The 26,083-nt window shown below is 36.8% G+C and overlaps 1 protein-coding gene across 4 annotated transcripts in view; it reads right to left on the bottom strand.

The window, feature by feature from the left end:
- CCDC102B (coiled-coil domain containing 102B) overlaps nucleotides 1-26,083 on the bottom strand; it is a 202,801-nt gene that overhangs the window by 25,484 nt on the left and 151,234 nt on the right. For all 4 annotated transcript variants that reach the window (XM_045458885.1, XM_045458881.1, XM_045458882.1 and 1 more), the window contains one exon: nucleotides 23,247-23,363. In XM_045458885.1, coding sequence (XP_045314841.1) covers nucleotides 23,247-23,363 — 117 coding nt within the window. The remainder of the gene's footprint in view (nucleotides 1-23,246; nucleotides 23,364-26,083) is intronic.

Here is a 26,083-nt window from a genome sequence, read left to right as displayed (position 1 = left end):
TTTGGGATGAGCACTGGGTGTTGTATGGAAACCAATTTGACAATAAATTTCATATATTGAAAAAAATAAAAAAATAAAAATAAATAAATAAATAAATAAACAAACAAATAAATAAATAAATAAATAAATAATTTTTAAAGCCTTAAAAAAAAAAAAAAAAAAAAGAACAGAGCTCAACGAGGGGCTCAATTTCATGAGATCATGACCTGAGCTGAAATCCAGAGTTGGATGCTTAACTGACTGAGCCACCCAGGCGCCCTGAGACTTAGTTTATTAGAAACCTTGATTCACATGTAAGAGTTACAATATATATCCAGGAGCTGCAGAGTCCTCTCCAGAGACCATGCAGGAGCAGAGTCGGATGGAATTGGGCATTAGATGGAACCCCAGCTAGGGTGGACCGCTGCAGGGGAAGTCACATCACCCTCCACCAGGAAACACTGAGAGTAAACCTCAAACCGAGAGGGCCAGAAAATCCTCTACTAGAAGGAATGTAAGAAAGGAGCTTAGAAAGTACAAAGGATAATAGCTGTCAGTCTTGAGGTGGTACCAGTTATGGGGGAGATATACCCTAGAAGGCAAGAGTGTCATTTGGGTATTTCCAGGTAAAGAAAAATTGGAAAGTAAGAAGTTGCTCTTAAGGGTCCTATCAAAGAATAAGAATATGGATTAATCTGCATCCCTCTACCCAAAAGCTTTAATTAAAAACAAACAAAAAACCCAGTCCTTTGTGTGTCAACAAAGGGGAGCACTCTAGAACTAGGAAATTAAGTACACAACCCACCCTCTTCATTATTCCACCTTCTCCCACAGAAATACTTGTCATTGTCGCTTGTCTAGGAAAACCCTACCCCCTTCATCACAACAAACAAAAAGAAATTCAATATCCACACAAAACTACTAAAAGTAGAAAATAAAATAAAGATCAAAACTTTTCAACTGCTAAAAAACAAATAATCCAATTAAAAAATGGGTAGAAGGGCATAAACAGACCTTTCTCCAAAGAAGACAGGCAGACGGCCAACCGACACATGACAAGATGCTCAACATCACTCATCATCAGGGAAACGCAAATCAAAACCACAATGAGGCATCACTTCACACCTGTCAGAATGGCTAACATTAACAACACAAGAAGTAACAAGTGTTGGTGAGGATGCAGAGAAAAGGGAACCTGGTGCATTGTCGGTGGGAGTGCAAACTGGTGCAGCCATTCCAGAGAAAAACGTGCAGTTTCCTCAAAAAGTTAAAAATAGAATTACTATTATTATGGCCCAGGAATTCCACTCCGGAGTTACTGACCCAAAGAATATGAAAACAGTAATTCAAAAGGATATATGCACTACTGTGGTTTTTGCAGCATTGTTTATAATAGCCAAATTATGGAAGCAGCCCAAGTGTCCATCAATAGATGAATGGATAAAGAAGGGAGGTATATACACACACAATGGAATGTTACTCAGTCATGAGAAAGAGCCGGATGTTGCTATTTGCAACAACATAGATAGGAAAAAATACTTTCAACTGCTGAAAATACTCCTCATGAAACTATCACAGGACAAAGGAAAACTATAATATCACACTCCAACATAAATTCTATGAAAGCAAAAAGAGAAAAAAGTGTAAACCATAATATTGGATACAAGTGAACTAACAGAGTGTATTTCATATTTTTTTTTAATTTTTTTTTAACGTTTATTTATTTTTGAGACAGAGAGAGACAGAACATGAACGGGGGAGGGTCAGAGAGAGGGAGACACAGAGTCTGAAACAGGCTCCAGGCTCTGAGCTGTCAGCACAGAGCCCGATGTGGGGCTCGAACTCACGGACCGCGAGATCATGACCTGAGCCGAAGTCAGCCGCTCAACCGACTGAGCCACCCAGGCGCCCAGAGTGTATTTCATATTGATTACATAACCCGGAATATAGTTTTTCAAGTGATTTTTAACACAAAACTCTCATTTAATATCCAATGGGATATATTCTGAGAACAGTGAGGACTGCACAGAAATCTTTAATTCCACTTAAGAGGACTATTATGGGTAATAACATTGATGTTGTGAATTTGTAGCGATTTTATGCATGTTTTTTTAAATTTTTTTATGCTTATTTAGTTTTGAGACAGAGAGAAACAGAACATGAGTGGGGTAGGGGCAGAGCAAGAGGGAGACAGAATCTGAAGCAGGTTCTAGGCTCTGAGCTGTCAGCACGGAGCCTGAGGTGGGGCTCAAACCCACCAACTGTGAGATCATGACCTGAGCGGAAGTCGGACGCTTAATCAACTGAGCCACCCAGGCGCCCCTTATGTATGTTTTAAGACAAAACAAATAACTTTATATATCAACATTATTGGGAAAGACACAAAGTTTTAAAAAGAAAAGACATAACAAAAAAATTAAGAAATGAGACATTCACGTTGGAAAGTGGTTTGGTAATTTTCTAAAAGCTTAAGTTTTTACCTATACTATCTATCAACCAGCAATTCCACTCCTAGGGATGTAAATTCCACTCCCAAGATTAATAAAAACATGACCATAAAACGTAAATAAATTAAAATATACTCAAAGTTGTATTCTTTACAATCAAAATCTTAAAAAACATGTTCAGCCACAGGAGGAGGGATAAACAACTTTCGGTGTATTCATACAATGGAGTATTATTATATTGTTAGTAAGTAAAAAGGAACAAACTATTGATACGCGAAACACCACATATGAAACCAAATATGATATAATAAGCAAAAGAAGGCTGGTGCCATCAAGTATTATCAGGTATGTTTCCCTTTATATGAAGTGCTGCCCAATGGGCAAAATGTGTGGTACCTCTAAGGTGGGAAATTGACTGGGAAGGGGCGTTAGTAAACTCGAGAACTTTACAGGGTGGCAGAAATATTCCATATCTTGCAAACAGTGTGCTTTTTACAAATGCTTACATATTTCATGATGCACTGACCAGTACCACTCAATATCTGTTCTTTAAATTGTGTGTAAATTATACCTCAGCAGAAAAGGTCAGCAATAAATACTTAATGCTAAATTTAAATGAAAATTTTGAAATATGAATGTGACTTCAGTTTTCTGTCTACAGAAAGGACGTGTCTACAGAAATATACTGCAAGGGAAATTAACATGTTCAGCACCCAAATCTTTCCGGTAAGATAAACCATAGCACATTGAGAAATCCTTGCCTCCAGACCTGAAGCTAGCTAGAAAGTACAAGATGAACCCAGAACATAATTGTGTCTGAAAACAGTTAATCACTCGGTGATTAATGGGAAAATGTCATAAGGACACTAGTACCAGCTTCAAAGGACTCCTACTGGCTAAATTTGGGGCAATTTGAACATCAAAAGTGAAATCAACATTAACATATAATACATCGAATAAAAATAAATTCATAACTCTATAATACAACTCAAAGATAGAAAAAGAGACAAAGAGAAAACTTTTTAAAAACTTTTTTTTCTTTGTTGCAAAAGGATGCCAGCTAATAAATGTAGAGGGATAGTGGAGTTAGAACTCTGGAAACTATGAATTGTAACAATTATAACCAGTTCAGATAAAAACAATCAACGGGTGCCAAAATCCTTAGAGAAAAGATATTTAGAGAACAGGGTAATTTTAGGATATCAGACAATTTTCTGAAAGATCATTCACTAATTTCAAAATGAGTATCATATTGGAGAAAGCTACAAATCCACACCCTAATTAAGCAATCATGTTCAGCATCACTAACAGCAGAACAACATTGCATTATGTTTCTCTTTATGTGATTCATAAGAAATATGTATATAACGTACATGGTACTCTTGCTAAAAATGTTTAGTCTGACTGTAACTAGCCTGTAAATCAGTGGCTCCCAGCCAGCGTGGTTTTACCCAAAGGGGACATTTAGTAAAGTCTGAAGACATTTTTGGTCATTACATCTGGAGAGATGTTACTAGCGTTTGGTGGACAGAAGCCAGGGATACTGCGAAATGTCCTACAACACAAAGAACAACACCTCACAGCATGTCAACGGTGCTGAGGTTGAGAAATCCTGCTCTAGACCTACTTTCCTCTTTATCGGTAATTCAGGACATAGAAGAATAACCAATACTATTAGCAAACAATTAGACAACTCCAGAATGTAGTATATTCTGCCCCGGACTAATCTGATTTTTTAAAATAGTAATGTATGAGGAAATAGTGGGAGAAGCAGTTCTAGAGTAAAAGGGTGATTAAATAAGATAACACCTATGCATTAATAAACTCAACTGCATTAAGACAAGCAGATCAAAAAGACATTCCTGAATAGAGGGAATTTAAATATGAACCAGATCTTGATTATATTACAGCTAATAACTTCTTAGGATTGATAATTGTGGTTATGTAGGAAAATGCCCTTACTCTAAGATGATACATGCTAAAGAATTTGAGAAAAGTATTATTTTATTTTATTTTTTTACTTATTTATTTCAGAGAGAGATAGCGTGAGTGGGGGAGGAGTAGAGAGAGACGGAGAGAAAGAGGATCCCAAGCAAGTTCCATGTTGCCAGAAGAGAGCCTGACACAGGGCTCAAAGTCACGAAACCGTGAGATCACAATCTGAGCTGAAACCAGGTCAGACGCTTAACCGACCGAGCCACCCAGGTGCCCCTTGAAAAAAGTATTATGATAAATACAACTTGTGTCCAAGAGGTACATTAATTACAGAGATTAATCTTAAAAGATAACAGATAATGTTAAATTTAAAAATTAATAAGCAGAATGAGGCATATGATAATATCACTTATAACAGTTTAAAATGTACATTTTCAAGTATATATATAAAGAATAGATACATATTGCAATAGTTGCCTATGTGGGGAATGCATGCAAGAGAGGTATGTACAGACAATAAAAAATGAATGAATGAATGAATGAATGAATGAATACAAAGAAGACAGGGACTTTGCAGAGACCCATAGTGACAACGTTCCATAACTAAGGCATACAGCATAGTAAAAGTCTCTGCCTCAGAGTAGCAAAATGAATCCACATATCAAAATATAAATATTAGTGTATACATGAGGGCCAAAATATAATTCAAAGAGATAATTGTATTTTTTAAAAAAGAAACATATTATGGTTGACTCCAGTGAAGAAATCAAAAGGGAGAGAGAGAATGAAAAAATATATGTTTTCTGGAAAGACTCAAATGAAGACAACTGTACTAATAGTGGCCCTGAAATACAGACCTTCTGGATGTGATTCTGGTACTTGAATGAATGGATCCCCCCACCCCTGGTGGTACTGGATACAAACTATGATTCTCACCTGTGATCTAGGATAACATTGAGGGGAAGCATAGAGTTGAAGGAGAAACACCTTATGTAGTCACTTAACAGTTAAATGATACAGAAGCAATGGTAATGATATGGATTTTGGATGTGGCCAGATTTTATTAAATGACTTGGAAGCCATAAAGAAAATAGCTGACAGGCTCGGGTCAGCCAATTTTCAAATCACAGAATGTTATTAAAGCCAGAAGTTGTTCCTGACTGTGTTTAAAGAAGCTCTTATCTCCTGAATCCAGCGGGCAGACTGAGTGTCTCCAGTCCCAGGAATTAATCTTATGTGGAAGAGCTTCTCAGGAGACAAAACAGTCTTGACAGTTCTCCAGAGGGCCCTGGGAAGGAAGCAGTGGGACCTTGGAACCTAGAAAGAGCTTATTTGAGTGGATGCACTTGAACACCTTGAAGCAATATCCTGTCCCAGTGCGACTGCAGAAACGAGTTCCTCAAACACCATGTAGACACAATCCACCTGCATGGCCCTGGGAAACAGCAGACAAATGGTGGGTGATGATGGACAGCCAAATGTCATCAAGTGGTAACCCAATCTCACATTCTCTTTCTGGATGTTGTATCCTTGCCGGACCTCAAATGACCTTGATGTTCTTCAGAACATCTCATTGGTCCATGATATTGAAGACATCATACTAATTACATATGATGAACAAGAAGTGGGAAGTGCTCTGGGTGCCCCAATAGCTCACAGGCATGTCAGAGAGTAGGAAGTTCACTCACACAGATTAAGGATCCTACCACTCCAATAAAATGTTTAGGGACCCAGTTTTCTGGAGCATGCTGAATCATCACCTCTAAGGTGAGGAACAAGTTAACAGCACTAAGAAAGAGGCAGAATGGTTGGCCTTGGAGACTGGAGATGCCACACTTGGAAATAAGGTTTTGACCCATTTACGGAGTAACTTAAAGCATGGCATTTTTGAGTGGGGCCTAGAGCAAGGGAGGGAGCATCAGGTCCAAGCTGTTGCATTAAAATATGTCACAGATAAGAATGTATTGTGGAGACTTTGACAGACCCCCAAAGAGGAGTCACAGAACAGACCCTGAGGGTTCTCAAACAAGGCAATGCCATCTCCAGAAGTGAACTACTTTTTATTGGAAAACTAGCTCCTCATCTGCTAAAACCAGTTCCTAGTAGAGAATGAGTCCTGACCATGGGACAATAAGTGACTCTGTGGCTGGAGCTGCCCATCATGGTCTGGATATTACCTCATCCATGAAACTATAAAAGCAGGGAGACTTAATAGCAATTCTTCTTTTAATGGAAATAATATACTGAGGATCAGGCCCAACAGATGCAGAGGACAACAGTAATTTACACATACAGATGGACTAAACCCTAGATGACATGGATGCCTCTCTCTTAGTTCACACATATGAGTCCATGGGCAATATCTTTCAATGAGCTAATGTAGAAGGGCAAAAACAAAAGGGATGACCCATGAGAGGGTCATCTTGATAGGTTAGCATGAGATAAAAAAGGAAGCTACTTTACTACAAACCTACTCAGTGGTGGCTCTAAAGGACAACAATGAGGAAAAATCCTTCCAGTATTTGGAGAAATACACTTGTCATCAATGTGGATTGAAGGGACAAGTGACTGAAGGTAAGTATATATACAACTGACTGGAAAGCGGTGAACCACTGGCCTCTTGGCGAGGGGCCTTGACAAAGCAAAACTGAAACACTAAAGATAAAGAGGTCTGTACAAGAGGCATAGGGATGGACAGATGGTTTTGGACATAAAAGGTGTGGCTTTTTTTTTTTTGATTCCCATATCATATCTGCCAGATTTTCCACCACAGAAGAGGCATTTTAGCAACCAGGTGGGAAAGATGTTGGCATCCGGTCAACATGAGTCATTTTTAGTCCTCCACCAGACTGGTGCTTGAATAACGGGTGAGTTGCCATAATATCAGGGTTGCAGGTTATGCCTGGGTCCAATGGAATGGGCTTCCTCCCAGTAGAGCTGATCTAGCTATTTACCTGCTGGATGCCTGATCTGGGAGGCTCAAACGACAGCCACTTAGGGACAATAGACCAGACCCTTTCTGTAGGAGGCAATGTACAGTTGTCACGTAAACTGACAAGTACTCTTGTTTGTCTTTTCTCTTGTCTCAGCCAGCAGAATGATCTACAACCTTACACAGAAACTGGTTTACCAACATCAATTCCTATGAAACATCACCTGAAAGCTCGGGCACATTTAACAGCAAAGGAAATAAAAAATGGGTGCATTACCAAGACCGGTCCTCCAAATATCAATCACAAGTCAACAGAAAGCCGGAGAAAGTGGGAATGGTTTATCAAATGACATCTATGTTTTCCATCTTGAGGGAGATACTCTACAAGGTAGGACACTGTCCCCTATTTGTGGCAGATAGTGTAGGCCGATGGCCAATGTATAAGGCTGTGTCCTAGTACATTGAATATATACGCCCAGGAACCAATGTATGAAAGTAGGATTGGTTTTTGTCACCTTTATTCCTTGTGTGTCACCATTATTCTCAATGTTTGTAGAATTTTATTTATTCTCTGACAGGGAAAGATTAAACATCTATGTAAAACATGCTTTTTCACGGTGCACTATAAATATATTATGATTTTGAGATGTTTCAATGTTTTTAGTCACTTGATAAGGTTAAAAGTTTAAGAGTCTTGACAAAATATTGTTTTGAGTTTTGGTACCAACATTAGAGGTGTGTGTTAGTGTAGTTTTATATCTGTAGTTTAAGTTTTCTCTTTTAGAAAAGAAAGGATATTTCTCAAGTGTGAGTCAGTTAAAAAATCAATTACTCAAATATGTCAGTGAGCCAAAGTCCAACATGAACATTTGTCCAAATTCAAAAACAAATGTCAATGAGTATGGATCGATTACGTGAGAATCTTCAACTCACCTGACCTTTTACTGAAAAATTCTTAGACATTTATGGTCGAGGAAAGATCTTCCCAACAGATTTGATAAAGGTCAAAGTATAGTCTTGAGTATTATTTGAAATTTGGTTTCCAATAATTATTTCTGACCAGAATTCAAAATCACTTGTAAGGAAAATTTTAAATGGCTCGTATCTAGAACTAAGTAGGTTTTTTTTGTTTTGTTTTTTCAGTTTTTAGTTTCTTAACGTACTTGGTTTTATCTCATCTCCAGCCATACTCTTCTATATCTCCTCACCTCCACAAAATAAAATAGAAGAAAGAAAGAAATAACTCCTCCCTCTCCCTTCAGGGGTAGTCAAAGTATCCGATTTAAGGAGTTTTGAATGACAATGGTTTCTACTTAACTTGGACTAATGGATATAACCTACAAGAGGATAAACCTTAGGGGAGGCCAGAATTTGTCTCAGAAGAAGAGAAAATGCAGAACAAATATAGAAAATTTTAAAGAATCAGACCTAAAAAAAAAGAAAAGGTCAGGATTGTAGGATCACCTTACAAAAGTCAGTGATAATGAATATTATTTCCCATTTTATTTCTCTGTGCTACAGGACATGAATTTACAGTGTCTGAGTATTAATAATTGTCTTATTTATTTACATTCTTACCCAAGTGGTTCAGATTCAAATTCTCTAGAGTGTGGCAATGTAAAGCCTGCCTTTCTATTGCACATAATCATTTCCTTTTTAAGGATGCTTGATGATTTTTTTAATTGGTGGAATGATAATCATGGTTAAAATATTTTTAATATATTGAAAAATAAAATGTTCCTAGAACCATGTATTGTATCATTATTTAACCACATCATATAGCCATTTTTGTTTGCTTTGTATATTTTTATTTGGTATTCTAACATCGGAGAATTATGCTAAAAATATGCAAAAAAATAAGTTCAAAATAATAAGATGAAAAATGCTTAAAATATTTAGTTGATTTATGAGGGTGTGAGGTTTAAATCTAATTCTGCTATGTACTAGCTGTGAAGCCTGGGGCACATTCCTTAAACTTTCTGAGCCTGCTTTCTCATCTGTAAAAAGAAAAAACTATAATCATACTTCTCTTACAGAGTTGATGTGTTGATGAAATGAAATCACGTATGTTAAGGGCTTATAAAGCACAGGGAGCCTACAAAGCATCCATAAACATTAGGTATAAATATCTAGTGATTCTCGCTATGAAAGAAAACAGAAACATGTATTTTAATAACTATATGATCACCTTCCATTATTTTTTAATATTTGAGGCAAAGATGCATAGATAAAAGGCTTTTCTTCTCCCCTTTGCTTTTGGCCTTTTCTTTCTTCTTCTATGCTCACCTCCAGATGACACCTTCCACTTTTGTAAGACATACTCTTATTAGTTGATAAAATAGTTTGTAAGAGTAATTATCGTGCTTTATCACTTGTTTGATTTAGTTCTTTCATACAATGATTGTTATTGTGGCGATTACTAGAAAACCTAAAGTTGGAGACTCAAATATGGACTTTGGAGAATTGTTCTTTTTCCAGGGTACTTCCACCCCTGCTAAAAACACATACAAAATGGCCACAGCCTCTAACAACTGTTTTTAACTTAAGCAGGTCAGTACTGAAAATAAAAACTAACCTGATCCATTACTGTTAAAAATAATTATTCCCATACAAGCCTACCTCAAGAAGCAAGAAGAATCTCAAATAAGTAGCCTAATATTACACCAAAAGAAGCTACAAAATAAAAAACAAACAAAACCCAAAACCAGTGTAAGGAAGGAAATAATAAAGATTAGAGCAGAAATAAATGATATGGAAACTAAAAAAGGCCAATAGAACAGATCAAACAGATCAATGAAACCAGGAGCTGGTAATTTGAAAAGATCAACAGAACTGATGGAGTTCTAGCCAGACACATAAATAAATAGGTGAATAAGTAAGTAAGTAAGTAAGTAAATAAATAAATAAATAAATAAATAAGAGAGAGAGAGAGGACTCAAATAAACAAAATCAGAAATGAGAAAGGAGAAACAACAATCAACATCACAGAAACACAATTGTAAGAGAATATTATGAAAAATTATATACCAACAAATTGGACAACCTAGAAAAAAATGGATACATTTTAGAAGCATATGGCCTAACGAAACCAAATCAGGAAGAAGTAAAAAATTTGAACAGACCAATGACCAGCACTGAAATTGAATCAATAATCAAGAAACTTACAGCAAACAAAAGTCTGGGACCAGATGGCTTCACAGGTGAATTGTACCAAATATTTAAAGAAGAGTTAATACCTATTTTTCTCAAACTTTTACAAAAATAAAAGAGGAAAGAAAAATTCCAAAATCATTTTATGAGGCCCAAACCAGATAAAGATACTACAAAAAAAGAAAGCTACACGCCAATATCTCTGATAAACATAGATGCAAAAAGCATCAACAAAATATTCACAAACTGAATCTAAGAATACATTAAAAAAATCATTCACCATGATTAAGGAAGATTTATTCCTGGGATGCAAGAGTGGTTCACTATTTGAAAATCAATAAACGTGATACATCACATCTTTAACAGAAAGGATAAAAAGCATATGATAATCTCAATAGATGCAGAAAAAACATTTGATAAAATACAGCATCTATTCATGATAGAAAATGTCTACAAAGTAGGTTTAGAAGGAACATACCTCAACGTAATAAAGGGCATATATAAAAAACCCAAAGCTAACATTATACTCAACGGTGAAAATTTTAGAGATTTCCCACTAAGATCAGGACAAGACAAGGTAGCCACTCTCACTAGTTTTATTAAACTTAGTATGGGAAGTCCTCGTCAAAGCTATCAGATAAGGAAGAAAAGGAACAGAAGGCATCTAAATTGGTAAGGAAGAATTAAAACTTACACTATTTGCACGTGATATGATACTATATATAGAAAACCCTAAAGACTTCATCAATAAACTACTAGAACTAATAAATGAATTCAGTAAAGTTGCAGGATACAAAATCAATGTACAGGAATCAATGCATTCTTATACACCAATAATGAAGCAACAGAAAGAGAAATTAAGAAAGCAGTCCCATTTACAATTGCACCAAAAATAATAAAATGCCAAGGAATGAACTTGACCAAAGAGGTGAAAGACTTGTACTCTGAAAACTATACAACCGTGAGAAGAATAAATTGAAGAATACACAAACTAATGGAAAGATATTCCATATTCATGGGTTGGAAGAACAAATATTGCTAAATCGTCTATACTACCCAAAGCAATCTACAGATTTAATGCAATCCCTATCAAAATGCCAACAGCATTCCTCACAGAGCTAGAACAAATAATCCTAAAATCTGTATGGAACCACAAAAGATCTGAATTAACCAAAACAATTTTGAAAGAGAAAAACAAAGCTGGAGGTCTCAGAATTCTAGATTTCAAGTTATATTACAAAGCTGTAATAACCAGAACTGTATGGTACCAGCACAAAAATAGATACATAGAATATTAGAACAGTATAGAAAGCCCATAAACAAAACCATGATTATATGATCAATTACTCTTGGAGAAAAGACAAGTCTCTTCAACAAATGGTATAGGGAAAACTGGACAGCCACATGAAAAAGCATGAAACTGGACTACTTTTTTAAAACATACATAAAAATAAACTCAAAATATACTAAAGACCTAAATGTGACACCTGGAACAATAAAAAATCCTAGAAGAGGGCATATCCAGTAATCTTTCTGACACTGTTTATAGCAAATTCTTTTTAGATATGTCTCCTGAAGCAAGAGAAACAAATGCAAAAATTAACTCTGGGGACTACATCAAGATAAAAAGCTACCACACTGTAAAGGAATCAATCAAAAAAAAAAAAAAAACTAAAGACAATCTACTTAATGGGAGAAGATATTTGCAAATAACATATTCAATAAAGGGCTAGTATCCAAGATATATAAAGAATTTATACAACTCAACACTCCCAAAATGTACCTAATTTAAAAATGGACAGAAGACATTAACAGACGTTTCTCCAAAGAAGATATCCAGATGGCCAACAGACACATGAAAAGATACTCAACATCACTCATCATCATGGAAATGCAAATCAAAACTACAATGACACCTCACACCCGTCAGAATGGCTAAAATCAACAACACAAGAAAAAACAGGTGTTGGTGAAGATGTGGAGAAACAGGCACTCTTGTGCACTGTTGGTAGAAATGCAGTCACTGGTGCAGTCACTGTGGAAAATGGCATGGAGGTTCCCCCCAAAATTAACAATAGCCTATTATCCAGTAATTGCACTATTGGGTATTTACCCAAAGAATAGAAAACACTCATTCAAAAAGATATATGCGTTCCTATGTTTATTGAAGCACTATTTATAATAGTCAAATTTTGGAAGCAACCCAAGGGTCCATTGATATACAAATGTATAAAGAAATAGTGGTATCTATCTATCTATCCATCTATCTATAATGGAATATTATTGAGCCATAAAAAAGAATGAAACCTTGTCATTTGCAACATGGATGGAGCTAGAGAGTAACATGCCAAGCAAATAAAAAAGTCATTCAGAGAAAGACAATACCATATGATTTTATCCGTGTTGAATTTAAGAAAAAAACAAATGAAGGAAAAAAAAAAAAGAGAGACAAACCAAAAAATGCACTCTTAGCTGTAGAGAACAGATGGTTACCAGAGGGGAGATGGGAAATGGGGGTGGGAGAAATGGGAGATGGGGATTGAAGAGTACACTTGCCATAATGAACACTGGGTAATGTATAGGATTACTGAATCACTATATTGTACACCGGAAACTAATACAACACTGTATGTTAACTACACTGGAATTAAAATTAAAACCTTGATAAAAAATAATTATTACAATAGCCACTCATGCTTACCGGGATAACAACATATTGTGAATAAAGTTTTAAATTTTTATATTTATAAAGGTTATCTAATTAACAGTATTTTCTATTGCTTAAATATTTAAAATATAGGAGACTTTCTAATAATTGAGAGAAATATCCTACCCTATTAAAAAATAAATGAATTCAATAAGAAGTGCAGAGGATACTGAATTTCTTCAGTTAACCCCTGATGGTAGAGTATAATAGGAAAATTGGGCATATCTTTAGGACTCGGGTGACTAGCCACTAGTTTCTTGATATGGTCGTCCGTTTTTAAAATTTTTCTTTTTAATGTTTATTTATTTGAGAGAGAGAGAGAGAGAGAGCGTGAACAGGGGAGGAGCAGAGAAATAGGGAGACACAGAATCTGAGGTAGGCTCCAGCTCTGAGCTGTCAGCACAGAGCCCGATGTGGGGCTCGAACTCACAAACCATGAGATCATGACCTGAGCCAAAGTTGGTCACTTAACCCACTCAGCCACCCAGGCACCCCTCCCTCTCTGTTATTTTCCCTTTCCTTCCCCTATGTTTCTCTGTTGTGCCTCTCAAATTCCACATATGAGTGAAATCATATGGTATTTTTCTCTCTCTGACTTACTTCATACTTAGCATAATACCTTCTAGGTCCATCCATGTTGTTGCAATGGCAAGATTTCATTCTTTTTCATCACTAAGTAGTATTCCATTGTGTGTGTGTGTGTGTGTGTGTGTGTGTGTGTGTGTGTGTGTGTATCACATCTTCTTTATCCATTCATCAGGTGATGGACATTGGGGCTCTTTCCATACTTTGGCTATTATTGATAGTGCTGCTATAATATTGGGGTGCATGTGCCCCTTCGAACCAGCATTTTGTATCTTTTGGATAAACTTACGGTTGAGAAAACAATGTCAGGTTGTAAATAAATCATCAATCTGATATAGCTGGAAAGCTTTCTGAACAACTGGCCACCAGGAAAAAACACTGCTCATGGGGTATCTATGCAAAGGAGTTTTAAATACTTTCACCCACTGTGCACAATTCTAAACCTTTTTTGAAGAAAAGTTGTTATTCAAGCCACCTAATACTTTTTGGATAATCATCACAGGCTTTCATCTGTTACCCAATTTTATATTCGTCAGTCTTCTGTAAATGCAAGACAAGTGACAGTTTTGGTCTTGGATAATTGGACTATTTAGATTTGTGTTTGTCTAAATAACCAGAATGCATACCCATGTGTGACAGTTTAATTTTCAGTTTTCCCAGAATATTATTTTTCTCTAATGGCTTACTCGTATCAAATTTCTCTTTAGAAATTCTGCTTCCTGACTTTTGTCAATATAAACCTAGCATGTGCCAGAATACTCAAATCCATATCACTAACAGACTTCTAAATTGACTTGCTTTCAACCATCAGTATCCTGTTTCAAAATTATATGATTATTTCTGATACATGTAGAGTATTCTCAGTAATCTAACTCACTTTGCTACAACATGTAAGTCAGTAAGAGGCATGAGGTACAACAGATTTAAATCAAATTAGATTAGCATCTATTGTGACAATCTCGGAAAATTAAGTTATGATGGCACTGGACTTCTAATTATACAACTCCCTGCCAGTCAAAGGTAATACTATTTAACGCTGGCAGTAACTAAAATCCCAGGCATCTCTTCATTTAAAAATTTATAACTAGGTCAACTCCCCCAGCATCAGGCAGATCTGCTACATGGTTCCCATACAGCTGAAAACATGCACTTAACTATAATTTTGGATGAATTCTACATCCCTCACTGAAGGCAGTTCTCTAGGGCAGGTTCATTTCCATATAGACAGCAGTCAGTCGATTACTAGACTCATCGCAGTATGTACCATACAATATACACAGAATCAAAGATAGAACTATAATTTAAGAAAACACCCTGAAAATATTTTTTAAACACAGAATAAAAGCATTTTTATGTTCTTTATATTTTCACCTACCTCACCACAAAAAAATCTGGGGAAACCTACTTGAGCTGGAAACTGGTCAGTACAGTTATCCTTAAATTCAAATGAGTTTACAGTTGAGAAGAGGAAGAACATACACAACTTGGAAGTTACTAAATGAAATGTAAATGGCAAGGGAGAAAACAAGTATTTATCGAGTGCCTAACATGTAATGTACAATTTTAGTACTTTACATATACAGTTGAATTAATCCTTTAGAAAAGTTGTTAAACACTATTTTGCAGATAATCAGACAGACTCAGAAACCCTATGTAATTGCTAGAAGGTCAGACAGCAAGGTATTACCAGGATAACAACTATGACCAAGGTCTCTTGGATACCAAAAATGGAAATAAAATTAGGAATGCATATTTTCAGACGAGTATGTGGAAAAGGTGGAACTTGTCATCCATACTGAAAGAGATCAGAATTTGCTTATTGAATTTTTGAGATAATTGTAGATCCTTAGGCGGCTGTAAGAAATAATTAAGATAAATTCCTTGTGCCCTTGCCCCAGTTTTCTCCAATGGTGTCATTTTGCAACTGCATAGTACAGTATCCTAATCAGATAGCGACAATTATATAGTCTATATTTTGACCAAATAGGCCATTTCCATCACAAGAATGCGTTATGTTGCCATTTTGTACACACACTCCCTCCTTCTCATTGTCCCCTAATCTCTGACAATCACAAATCTCTTCATTTCTAAAATTCTGTCATTTCAGTAATGTTATAACAATGAAATCACAGACTACGTTGTTGACAGGATCGGCATTTTTTTCCTTAACATACTTCTTCAGAGATTCATCCAGATTGCTGCATAGTCAAGAGTTAATTCCATTTTATTCCCGAGGAGTATTCCAAGGTATGGGTGTATGGCTTGTTTCATTTTTTTTTTTTTTTTTTACGCACAGAACATTACAGACAATGTTTCCAAGCTTTGGCATTGACAAATAAAATTACTTTAAAGATTCACATACAAGTTGTGAGTGAGTATATGTTTTCATTTCTCTGACAGAAGTGCTCAGGAGCGCAACTGTTTGGTGACATAGTAGGTGCTGTGTGGGAATCTACCAAACTGTTTTCCGATGTGTCTGTATCATTTTCGTTGCCTCTAGCAACAAAGTCTGGCCCAGGAGCTCTCCAACTCCACCAGCGTTGCCTTCGTCACTATTTCTTCTTTCAGCCATTGTAAAAGGTGTGTGATTATACCTCATCGTGGTTTTCGCTCGCGCTTCCCTGATGGCTAATGTGTTGAACATCTTTCATGTGCTTACTTGCTGAAGACAAATTCTTAGTCTTCCTTCACTGAGGACCTCCTGAAGGATACTTACACTGAGTACAGCATTTTGAGTTGACAGGTGTAGAACTTGGTCAATCGTATGCCACTTCCTTCTGGCTTTTGTGGTTTCTGATGAGATATTTACTGTCACCCAGGTTATCTTTTTTTTTCCCCCTGTAGGTCAGGTGTAATTTCCTTCTAGGTGCCGTGAAGATTACTTTTTCCTAACCTTCCATAAATTCGACTGATGTTTCTTGATGTGGGTATTCTTGAGTTTATGCTGTTTGGGGATTACTATGCTTTAAACTGTAGATTTGACTGTTATCCTAAGATCTGGAAAATTTTCGCCCATTATTTATTTGAGTTCTCTTCAGCCCCACACTTACTTCTTCTCTTATACTGGCTTCCAAAGGTGGAAGAATGCGATCTTTTGTTACCACCTCAACCCATCTCAACCCTCGTTAGCAAAGGCTCTATTTTTTTTTTTCTGGATTGAATAATTTCTAATGTTCTGTCTTCAAGGTCATTGATTCCTTCCTCTGTCCCTTCCATTCATATTTTTTAAAAAAATAGTTATTGTTTTTCATTCTAACTTTTCTATCTGTTTCTTCTTTGTATTTTCTGTATCTCTGAGACATTTTCTTTCCTGAGAATTGCCATTGTTTTTCTCATTTGTTCCAAGCACGTTCACAATTTGTTCTTTAAGCACCTTTATGTGAGTCATTTTAAAATCCTCACCAGTAATTAAAAAAGCTCCACCATTTTGGTGTTGGCATCTACTGATTATCTTCTTTTGTTCACTTTGAGATATTTTTGGTCTTAACGTGATGAATAGTTTTCAATTGTATCCTGGATATTTTGGGTACTGTGTGAAGAGACTCTAAATCTTACGTAAACATTCTGTTTTATCCGGGTTCCTGTTACACCATTCTGGAGGGGAAGGGTACAGCTCTGCCTTATTACTTCCAGGTGAATGGAGAAGTTCCGTTTCCTCACTAAACCTCCTTTGACACCTAGTCGGGGGTGCTCTTGGTTAAAGCTGGGTTGGGGCGCCTGGGTGGCGCAGTCGGTTAAGCGTCCGACTTCAGCCAGGTCACGATCTCACGGTCCGTGAGTTCGAGCCCCGCGTCGGGCTCTGGGCTGATGGCTCAGAGCCTGGAGCCTGTTTCTGATTCTGTGTCTCCCTCTCTCTCTGCCCCTCCCCCGTTCATGCTCTGTCTCTCTCTGTCCCAAAAATAAATAAACGTTGAAAAAAAAAAAATTAAAAAAAAGCTGGGTGACAATGAGAGTTCCAGCCACCCACCAGACTTCCCTAACTGGGGGAGGGTGGGTGTGAGAGTACAGGCTCCCGACATGTTTCCCACCGGCACCCCTGGGGGCTGTGGGCCTCACCACTGTCTAACAGAGATACAAGTCCTGGCTCCTGTTCAGCCTTCTCTGCCCCTACTTCAGAAGGGAGGGACGGGTACCTCTTTTGTGGCCTAGCAAGGGTGGTGGTCCAAGCTCCCCACTCAACTTTGCTAACAGGGGCTGAGATGGGGCACCCTTTTTTTTTTTTCTGTGATATTTATTTGGCTGGATTCAAATGGTTATCTAAAACATTCTGTCTTGATAAACTGACATTCCCTAGTCGTTTGGCTCGAGTGAGAATATTTTGGTTGCATGTTTCTGTTTCGTTTTCAGTTTTGTTATCTGTACTGTTGGTGTTTCTAGGTTGCTGCCTTCTTAAGTTCCAATTCTGGGATACATGCAGCAAAAAGAAAATTCAGGAAACCCCCTGCCATATCATTTTGTAAGTTCTAGTTACCTAGGTGGCATGCCTCTTCCCTTCAACTTTGTGAATCTTCTTGTGCTTACTTTAAGTATCATGGTTAGAGTTTTTAGTTGCATTTATTGGGATAAATAGGGGAAAGTATGTCTATTTCATCTTTCCAAAGTGAAAGAGAAATGGGATGTAAATGTGTGGTTGGAGAGAAAAGAACAATTCACAAATAAGAAATAAGAAAATAACATATCAAAATTCCTACAAATTTGAAACTGAAATGTTGGTGATATATATTTTTTAGAATAATATAATATAAAACAGCTATTTTCCCTTGGATGAACGTGCATCCCAAAAAATGTTGGCCTAAAAATAATTGTAAAAGGAGTGTTTCCTGATTATGAGTTTGCTTTCAAGCAGCAACCGGATTGTAGAAAGAAATAGTGACTTCTTGACTCAAAATGCTAGTTAATTTCCATTGTAAGCAAAATTTTAATTGGGGCACCTGGGTAGCTCAGTCGGTTTAGCATCAGATTCTTGATTTTGTTTCAGGTCATGATGTCAACGTTCATGAGATCGAGCCCTGTGTGTGTGGAGCCTGCTTGGGATTCTCTGTTCCTCTCCCTCTGCCCCTTTCCTCCATGCACATGCACTCCTGTCTCTCTCTCTCTCTCTCTCTCTCTCTCTCTCTCTCTCTCTCTCTCTCTCAAAATAATAAATAAGTAAAGTTAAAACATTTTTTTTTCATTTCCAGTTTGAGGGGCCTTGATCTTAAATATGGAGAAAAAATTAAACGTATTTGTTATGCATATACATTTATTGAGAACGATTCATTTAACCAGTCACTTTGTGCTCAGAGAATTCACCTCCTTACACATTGGCCAGAAGAGCCAATTATGTAAATACTCTGGGGCCTTTTTGTCAACACTCCATTTTGAGCTTCTTTGACCAAATTTCTACAATGAGAAGCTTACTTCTGAAAAAACTGGGCATTTCAAAAAATAACTAGAACACCCTGGTCAAGTGAAAGCAATACTATTATCAGATTGGTGAGTCTGTTAGTAACAGTGTTAAAAGTTGTCCATCATAAATGGGGGTCATCAATATTAAAAAATTGTGATGTTTGATATGAAAATACTATATTTTCCCCCAATTTGAACAATATTGTTTCAAAATCTGTTAGGTTTCTCCAGTAAACTCACAGGTGACAGACCAGGTCTGCAATGTCGAATATCAACTGCTAGCGTTTGGTTTCTAGATTAAAAGTCATTAGCTACGTGGCCTTGGTAAGTGGCCTAACTTGCTGACAGCCTGAATCTGAGTGTGCACCTCTGAAAAACTGGAACTAAATGACAACATAGGTAAAAAATTATTTCAACAATGTTTGGGGTGATTTTGTAACCTAAACCAAACAAACCTAAGCCTGTTTCCTTTAAGTAGACAAGGATATACAGAGATCATAAAACAAAAAAATTTCATTTAAAAAAGTATGTTAACTATACTGGAATTAAAATTTTAAAAACTTAATAAAACTGAAATTAAAAAAGAACATATAGATCAAAAGAGGGTTAAAATACTAAATATTAAATGGGATCTTATAATTCAATGGTCCAGCGCAATACATATGACATTTTTGAAGTTATCAGTAAATGGTAGCTATTAAAATAAATACTGTATCAGCAAAAATGAGCAAACAACCATTAGTTTATGTTTAGATAAGAAAAATACAAAATTAAAATTATATTTTTTGCCTATCAGTTATGAAAAATTAAAAATAACAATATATACTGTTGGCTATAGAATAATGAAATGAGCACACTTATACTCTGCAGGTGAGTGAGAATGTGAATTGATATAATTTTTTCTAAAGGACAACTTGGCAATGTGTATAAAATATTTAAAAAATAAACATTCTCTTGACTAAGCCATACCATTTCTAGGAATTCACCCTAAGCCATTTTTATTTTATTTTTAATTTTTTAATGTTTATTTATTTTTGAGAGAGAGACAGAGGGCAAGTGGGGGAGGAACAGGGAGAAAGAGGGAGACACAGAACCCCAAGTAGGCTGCAGTCTCCAAGCTGTCAGAACAGAGCCCAACGCGGGGCTCGAATGCACAAACTGCCAGATCATGACCTGAGCCGAAGTCGGACATTCAACCGACTGAGCCACCCAGGCACCCCTACCCTAAGCCATTTTTAAATGTCCAAAGATATATGTGCACATACATACTACAGTATTGATTATATAGCTAAAACACCCAGATTTTTAAAAATAAGTTATACTTTAATTAGATTGTGAGAGAGTCACACAATGGCCTTTATGCCCTCCCCCTTCCCTCCCCCGCTCATGCTCTGTGTCTCTCACTCTCAAAAATGAATAAATGTTGGGGCGCCTGGGTGGCGCAGTCGGTTAAGCGTCCGACTTCAGCCAGGTCACGATCTCGCGGTCCGTGAGTTCGAGCCCCGCGTCAGGCTCTGGGCTGAGGGCTCAGAGCCTGGAGCCTGTTTCCGATTCTGTGTCTCCCTCTCTCTCTGCCCCTCCCCCGTTCATGCTCTGTCTCTCTCTGTCCCCAAAATAAATAAACGTTGAAAAAAAAAATGAATAAATGTTAAACAAAAAATTGAAAAAAAAAACATATTACACATTATGATATGATTTTAGAGACCTAAACATAGCCAGTGTAAAACGTAAAATGATGCCAACAAAGTGTGGTTATCTGTCTTCTAAGGAAAGAAAGTAGCTTCTATCCTAATTTAAGGCTTAAATGAACACATATATACTCACGTAACGCACACATCCACATCCACACATAAACATACACACACGGAAGCTGATCGTTTCTATTAAGAATCTGTCTCAATATTTTCTTTCTTTTTTTTTAAGTTTTTAAAATTTATTTTTGAGAAAGAGAGAAAAAGAGAGAGCGTGTGCAAGCAGGGGAGGGGCAGAGAGAGAGGGACAGAGAGAATCCCAAGCTGGCTCCGTACCATCAACGTGAGCCAGAAGCAGGGTTCCATTCCATGAACTGTGAGGTCATGACCTGACCCAAAACCAAGAGTGGGGCACTTAACCAGCTGAGCCACCAGGCACCCCTGTATGTTTTTTTTTCTGAACAAAGCTTTCTTTCTGTATTTAATTGAATTGTATATACCACTCAAGTGCACAGAGTAAAAGACATAGCCAATTCATGTCTTTGCTTTCAGCTTGCGGCGCTTTACCACGAAGTTTTAAATCATAACATCATTTATCATAGTACTTGAATGTCTTGTGGAGGATTACCTTCAGCTGGGTAAAAAGTCTGTATCACATTTGGGTTGTATAGATACGAAATAGCTGACAGGTCACATGGTCACAATAGGTCACATGGCTAATAAATGAGTCTCAGAACTTTTCGCTAAGTCAAACTAAAAAAGCTGTGTGTCAGAGATCCTATACTGCAATGGCTGCCAGTGCATCTGAAAATGATGATATAAGATCATGCCCTCAACCTTTGAGGAGACTTACAATAAACAGCCAGACGTGTCTTTTTCTGTTTTTGTCTCTAACTGCTAAGTAAGCTTTTGTACATGTTGTACAAAAGCTTAATCTAAGATGCTTCTCAGATCTCAAAGCCAAGAAAGGAGTGTTTCTCCTGATGGTTTGATTCCTCTTAGAAAACAGCCATCATGCAAACCACCATGTTTCCCCTTGGACCTAGCTGGTAGGAAGAAATGTTCTCAACACATCAGCCTTTCTCATCATGGATCTCTCCATTTGTCTTTGCCTTTCCCAACACCCCTTTCTGACTCGGGGCAGAGGTGGGAAGGGACAGCACTGATGCAAGCAGGAAGAGCTATTTCTCCTGAACGGCTTAGTGGTAACTCCCCAAGTTAAGGCACACTGCCTCCAACAAGTTTTCCTTTGCAGTGTGTGATCTTTTCAAAAATCCTGTATGATAACCTTCGTTCTTCTTATTTCCATTATTTTACTCTGTAAACTGAGACCTGGAGAGGCAGAAGGAGTTTTCCAGAATAAAGTGATCAGTGATGGAGCCGCTTCCAGCTCCAAAATCTATGATTTATTCATTTTCTGCTATCTGTTCATCTGATGGAAAATATACTGGGGTGTGAGTTTTGTAAAGAAGAAGCCATCAAACACAAATCTTCTTCCCAGCCTACTTTTCCTGAATTGTTCCTACACTTTGGCATCCAAGACATTCTTCCAGAATTATGAATCAAAATAAGTAATTTATGATTCCTCACTTTTAGTGCACTAGCGCGGTTTTCTATGCAGTGAAAATATTCAGTCCCCTAAACAATTCCTCCTTTGTTAACATGACATAGAAAAAACAGAGTTTACAATCTGTGAAAAGTCTTCTGGTGTTGGTCGCGGTAGAAGGGTTGAAAATAAACGTTTCCACCATTTTCCTTGACACACCGAAGAAATGAAGGAACTACCGAAAGCGAGGTCACCTGCCTGTGTCGCACGTTGCTAGCTGCCAAAGGCTACGTTAATTCCACTACATGCAACACATTTTGTGTGTCGCTGGTCCTGATGATAACTTAACCCATTAGACCCAGCAGCCGACTGAACTTTTAATAAGTATTTACTCACAGTTAGAATCGTATGGCCTAGAAATGTTTTTTAACCAAATATTCTGTCTTTTATTATAAAAGTCAGGTAATTCCAATCTAGCGATGAGCCAGTATCATCCCGCAGCATTTTTTTTTTTTTAGCGTTTATTTATTTTTGAGACAGAGAGAGACAAAGCATGAACGGGGGAGGGTCAGAGAGAGGGAGACAAAGAATCTGAAACAGGCTCCAGGCTCTGAGCTGTCAGCACAGAGCCCGACGCGGGGCTCGAACTCACAGACCGCGAGATCATGACCCGAGCCGAAGTCGGCCGCTTAACCGACTGAGCCACCCAGGCGCCCTCCTGCAGCATTTTTAAACCACATACAAACTGATTATATTCTTTTTTATTTTTGGCAGCATTATTCTTCATAAAGTAACCAAAGATGCCCCAATTATACTTCTTAAAATAGTATATCACCTAATAAAATCAGGTATATTTTGGTATTATAATCCTTATCCAATACCTTACCTCAGCTCTTAACTCGTAGATCACTCTATCCTTGCCGGTTTGAGATTCTGATTCTTCTTTTATATCTCCCGATATTTCTTTCATTTCATTTTCATGTTGACCAGGAATAATGTTAAACTGAAAAAAAACAAAAACAAAAACAAAACCAGAAGTTAGAATTATAATCACATGAGGCTCCAAAGGCTGGCTCCAGGATAATCCACATTAGTCCTTCATTTTACTTTTAGTTTAGTTTTTGTTTGTTTGTTTTCTATGTGGATTCTGGCAGGTTTTACCGTTGCTGTGATAATTAATCATTTATTTCCTTACTTGTACTTGAAAAATTCTAAGTTGTTCAAAAACAAATCAGCAAAGCTTTAGCAATCTAAACTAATCATTTGAAAATTGGGCAAAACTTGGTTACCTCACATACTCCTGATAATTGACCAACTAGATTCTAAATGAATCCAATTAACACTGATTTAACAGTCTTGGATATTTGTAACACAGTACCCTTTGTGACTCTACTTAATGTCTATTTTCTATGAAGTCTAAAGAGTACATAGATTACAACAGAGACAAATTTGGGCGATGGAAAAAATACATCTATATAACGCTTGAATTAGGAAAGACATATTTATAAACGATGCCAATAAAATGCAATATGGAACTCCTACAGAAAAACAGGGTAAAGAGTGGCATATCCAGATAATGTAAGATTATTCAGCACTAAAATGAAATGAGCATTCAAGCCATGAGAAGGCATGGCGGAAGCTTAAATGCATATTACGGAGTGAAAGAAGCCAATCTGAAAAGGTTACTTACTGTATAATTCTAATTATGTGACATTCTAAAAAAGGAAAAAGTATGGAGACAGTGTAAAATGAGTGGTTTTCGGGGTTGTGGGTAGGAAGGGATGAACAGGTGGAGCACAGAGATTTTTAGGGCAATGAAACTATTTAGTATGACCCTGGTAGACACATATCATTATGCATTTGTCTAAACCCAGAGAATGTACAACACGGAGAATACATCCTAAGGTAAACTATGGACTTGGGTGATAGTAATGTGTCAATATAGGTTCATCATTTGTAACAAATGTACCACCCTGGTGGAGGACACTGATAATGGGGGGGACGGTATGCTTAAGTGGACACAGGGAGCCTATGGCAAACGTACGTACATTCCATTCAATTACGCTGTGAACCTAAAAGTGCTCTAAAAAATAGTCTATAAAGTGAAACACAGGAAGGTGAGAAAAATCCTGTAAATACATAGTAAATTTTCTCCATAGCTGTTCTTATAGTTTTCAACAGAAACACAAAATTTGGTAAATCTATAAAATGTGTAATACACATATAACATTGTTTTATTAATTTACATTTTCCCCTAAAATATGTAGTAAATGTTTTCAGAATTTATATTATATAATTTGTGTGCAATCCCACTATAAATTAGAAAATAAAAGCAAACATTATACTACCTATTTAAAATTAAAAATAACATTACTCATAACATTAAGTATGTATTAGTCTCTAGGAACTGAACTTGATATATATTTCCTTAGTTAATGCTAGAGTAATCCTATGTGTTAGGTATTATTATTATCCTTAAAGAAAAATAAACCATACTTTTGCTAGGCTTAAGCAACTTTCCCAAATTCACAAAGCTAGTAATGGAAGAAGCAAAAGTTAAGAATGTTCTCGCTAAATTCATTACCAGAGTGCTTAATCATAAACCGGCACTACATCTATAATTATAAAGCTGGAAGCCACTGGAATAGTTTACTGAAAGGCAAAAAGTTTATAGACACATACTAAAAACGAACTACAGTGGAGTTAGGGGGCTGATTTGCCGAGTACAGAGAAGCTCCATGTTCAGAGTTAATAATGTGGAGGAAACACCACGGAAGGCAAATGTGGAACAGGACACAATGCCACGGAGTTCAGCACAAGTCTGTCTAGGCACGTTTCACCTCACATTCGTGTAAATAAACAATGTGGTATTAATCTCTGGCCAAAATAAAAATAAAATAAGTCACTTTGCTAAAGAAAATAATGAATTGCGAGGGTTGAATCAAAGCAACAGTTTCTGGGTTCAAGTTCACCAAAGTAAAATCCAACTCATTCTGGTCACTGAATGCCCTTAGTGTAACTTCTGAAATCTTGACCATTAATTCTCAGCGAATTACATCAATCAATAAGCCTTCTCGTTGTCAACCGAACTTCCAATCAACTTTGCCACTCAAAGGAGAGAGGAGGCAGGAAAATAAATTTTCATACACAACAGTATAGGAAGTCCACACTAATTACCTAAAATAATTCCATTTTCATTTTTCATTGACAATGGAAAATCAAGGATCTCTGGACATACGAAGAAACCAAGAACATGAAAAAAAAAATCTAAGATTATAAAACAAAATGTCTGACAGAAAAAAAAGATAAATGGTATAATTTAAGATATGAAAGTAAATGTTATTAAAAATATAATCACTATCTTTGGGGAAAATGAATATTATACTGCACTCATAAATGAAGAACAGAGCAATTTCAAAATTTCAAAGAAAAAAGAACAATAAAAGAAAGCTTTTTAAATGTGTCTAGTAATCCTATCCTTTAGAAGACTTTATGAGACAAGTTAGTGTCTCAAGGCTCAGTTCTTGGACCTGTGGTCTTGACGCATTTACACCTTTGGAGAGCTGATGTGCACCCATAGCCCTGCATACTAGTCAGAATTCTGACAATCTCCAAATTGTTCTATCCTGTAGGTCTCCTCTGAACTTTGGACCCATGTGTCCAACTTCCTACTTGTCACTTCCGTAGGTATCCAAAATTAACACATTGTAAAGACAAATTAAG

This window comes from Leopardus geoffroyi, chromosome D3 (genome assembly GCF_018350155.1).
Source record: "Leopardus geoffroyi isolate Oge1 chromosome D3, O.geoffroyi_Oge1_pat1.0, whole genome shotgun sequence".
Taxonomy (NCBI): domain Eukaryota; kingdom Metazoa; phylum Chordata; class Mammalia; order Carnivora; family Felidae; genus Leopardus; species Leopardus geoffroyi.
Note: the sequence above shows the minus strand (reverse complement) of the source record. Positions and strands in the feature narration are given on the sequence as shown.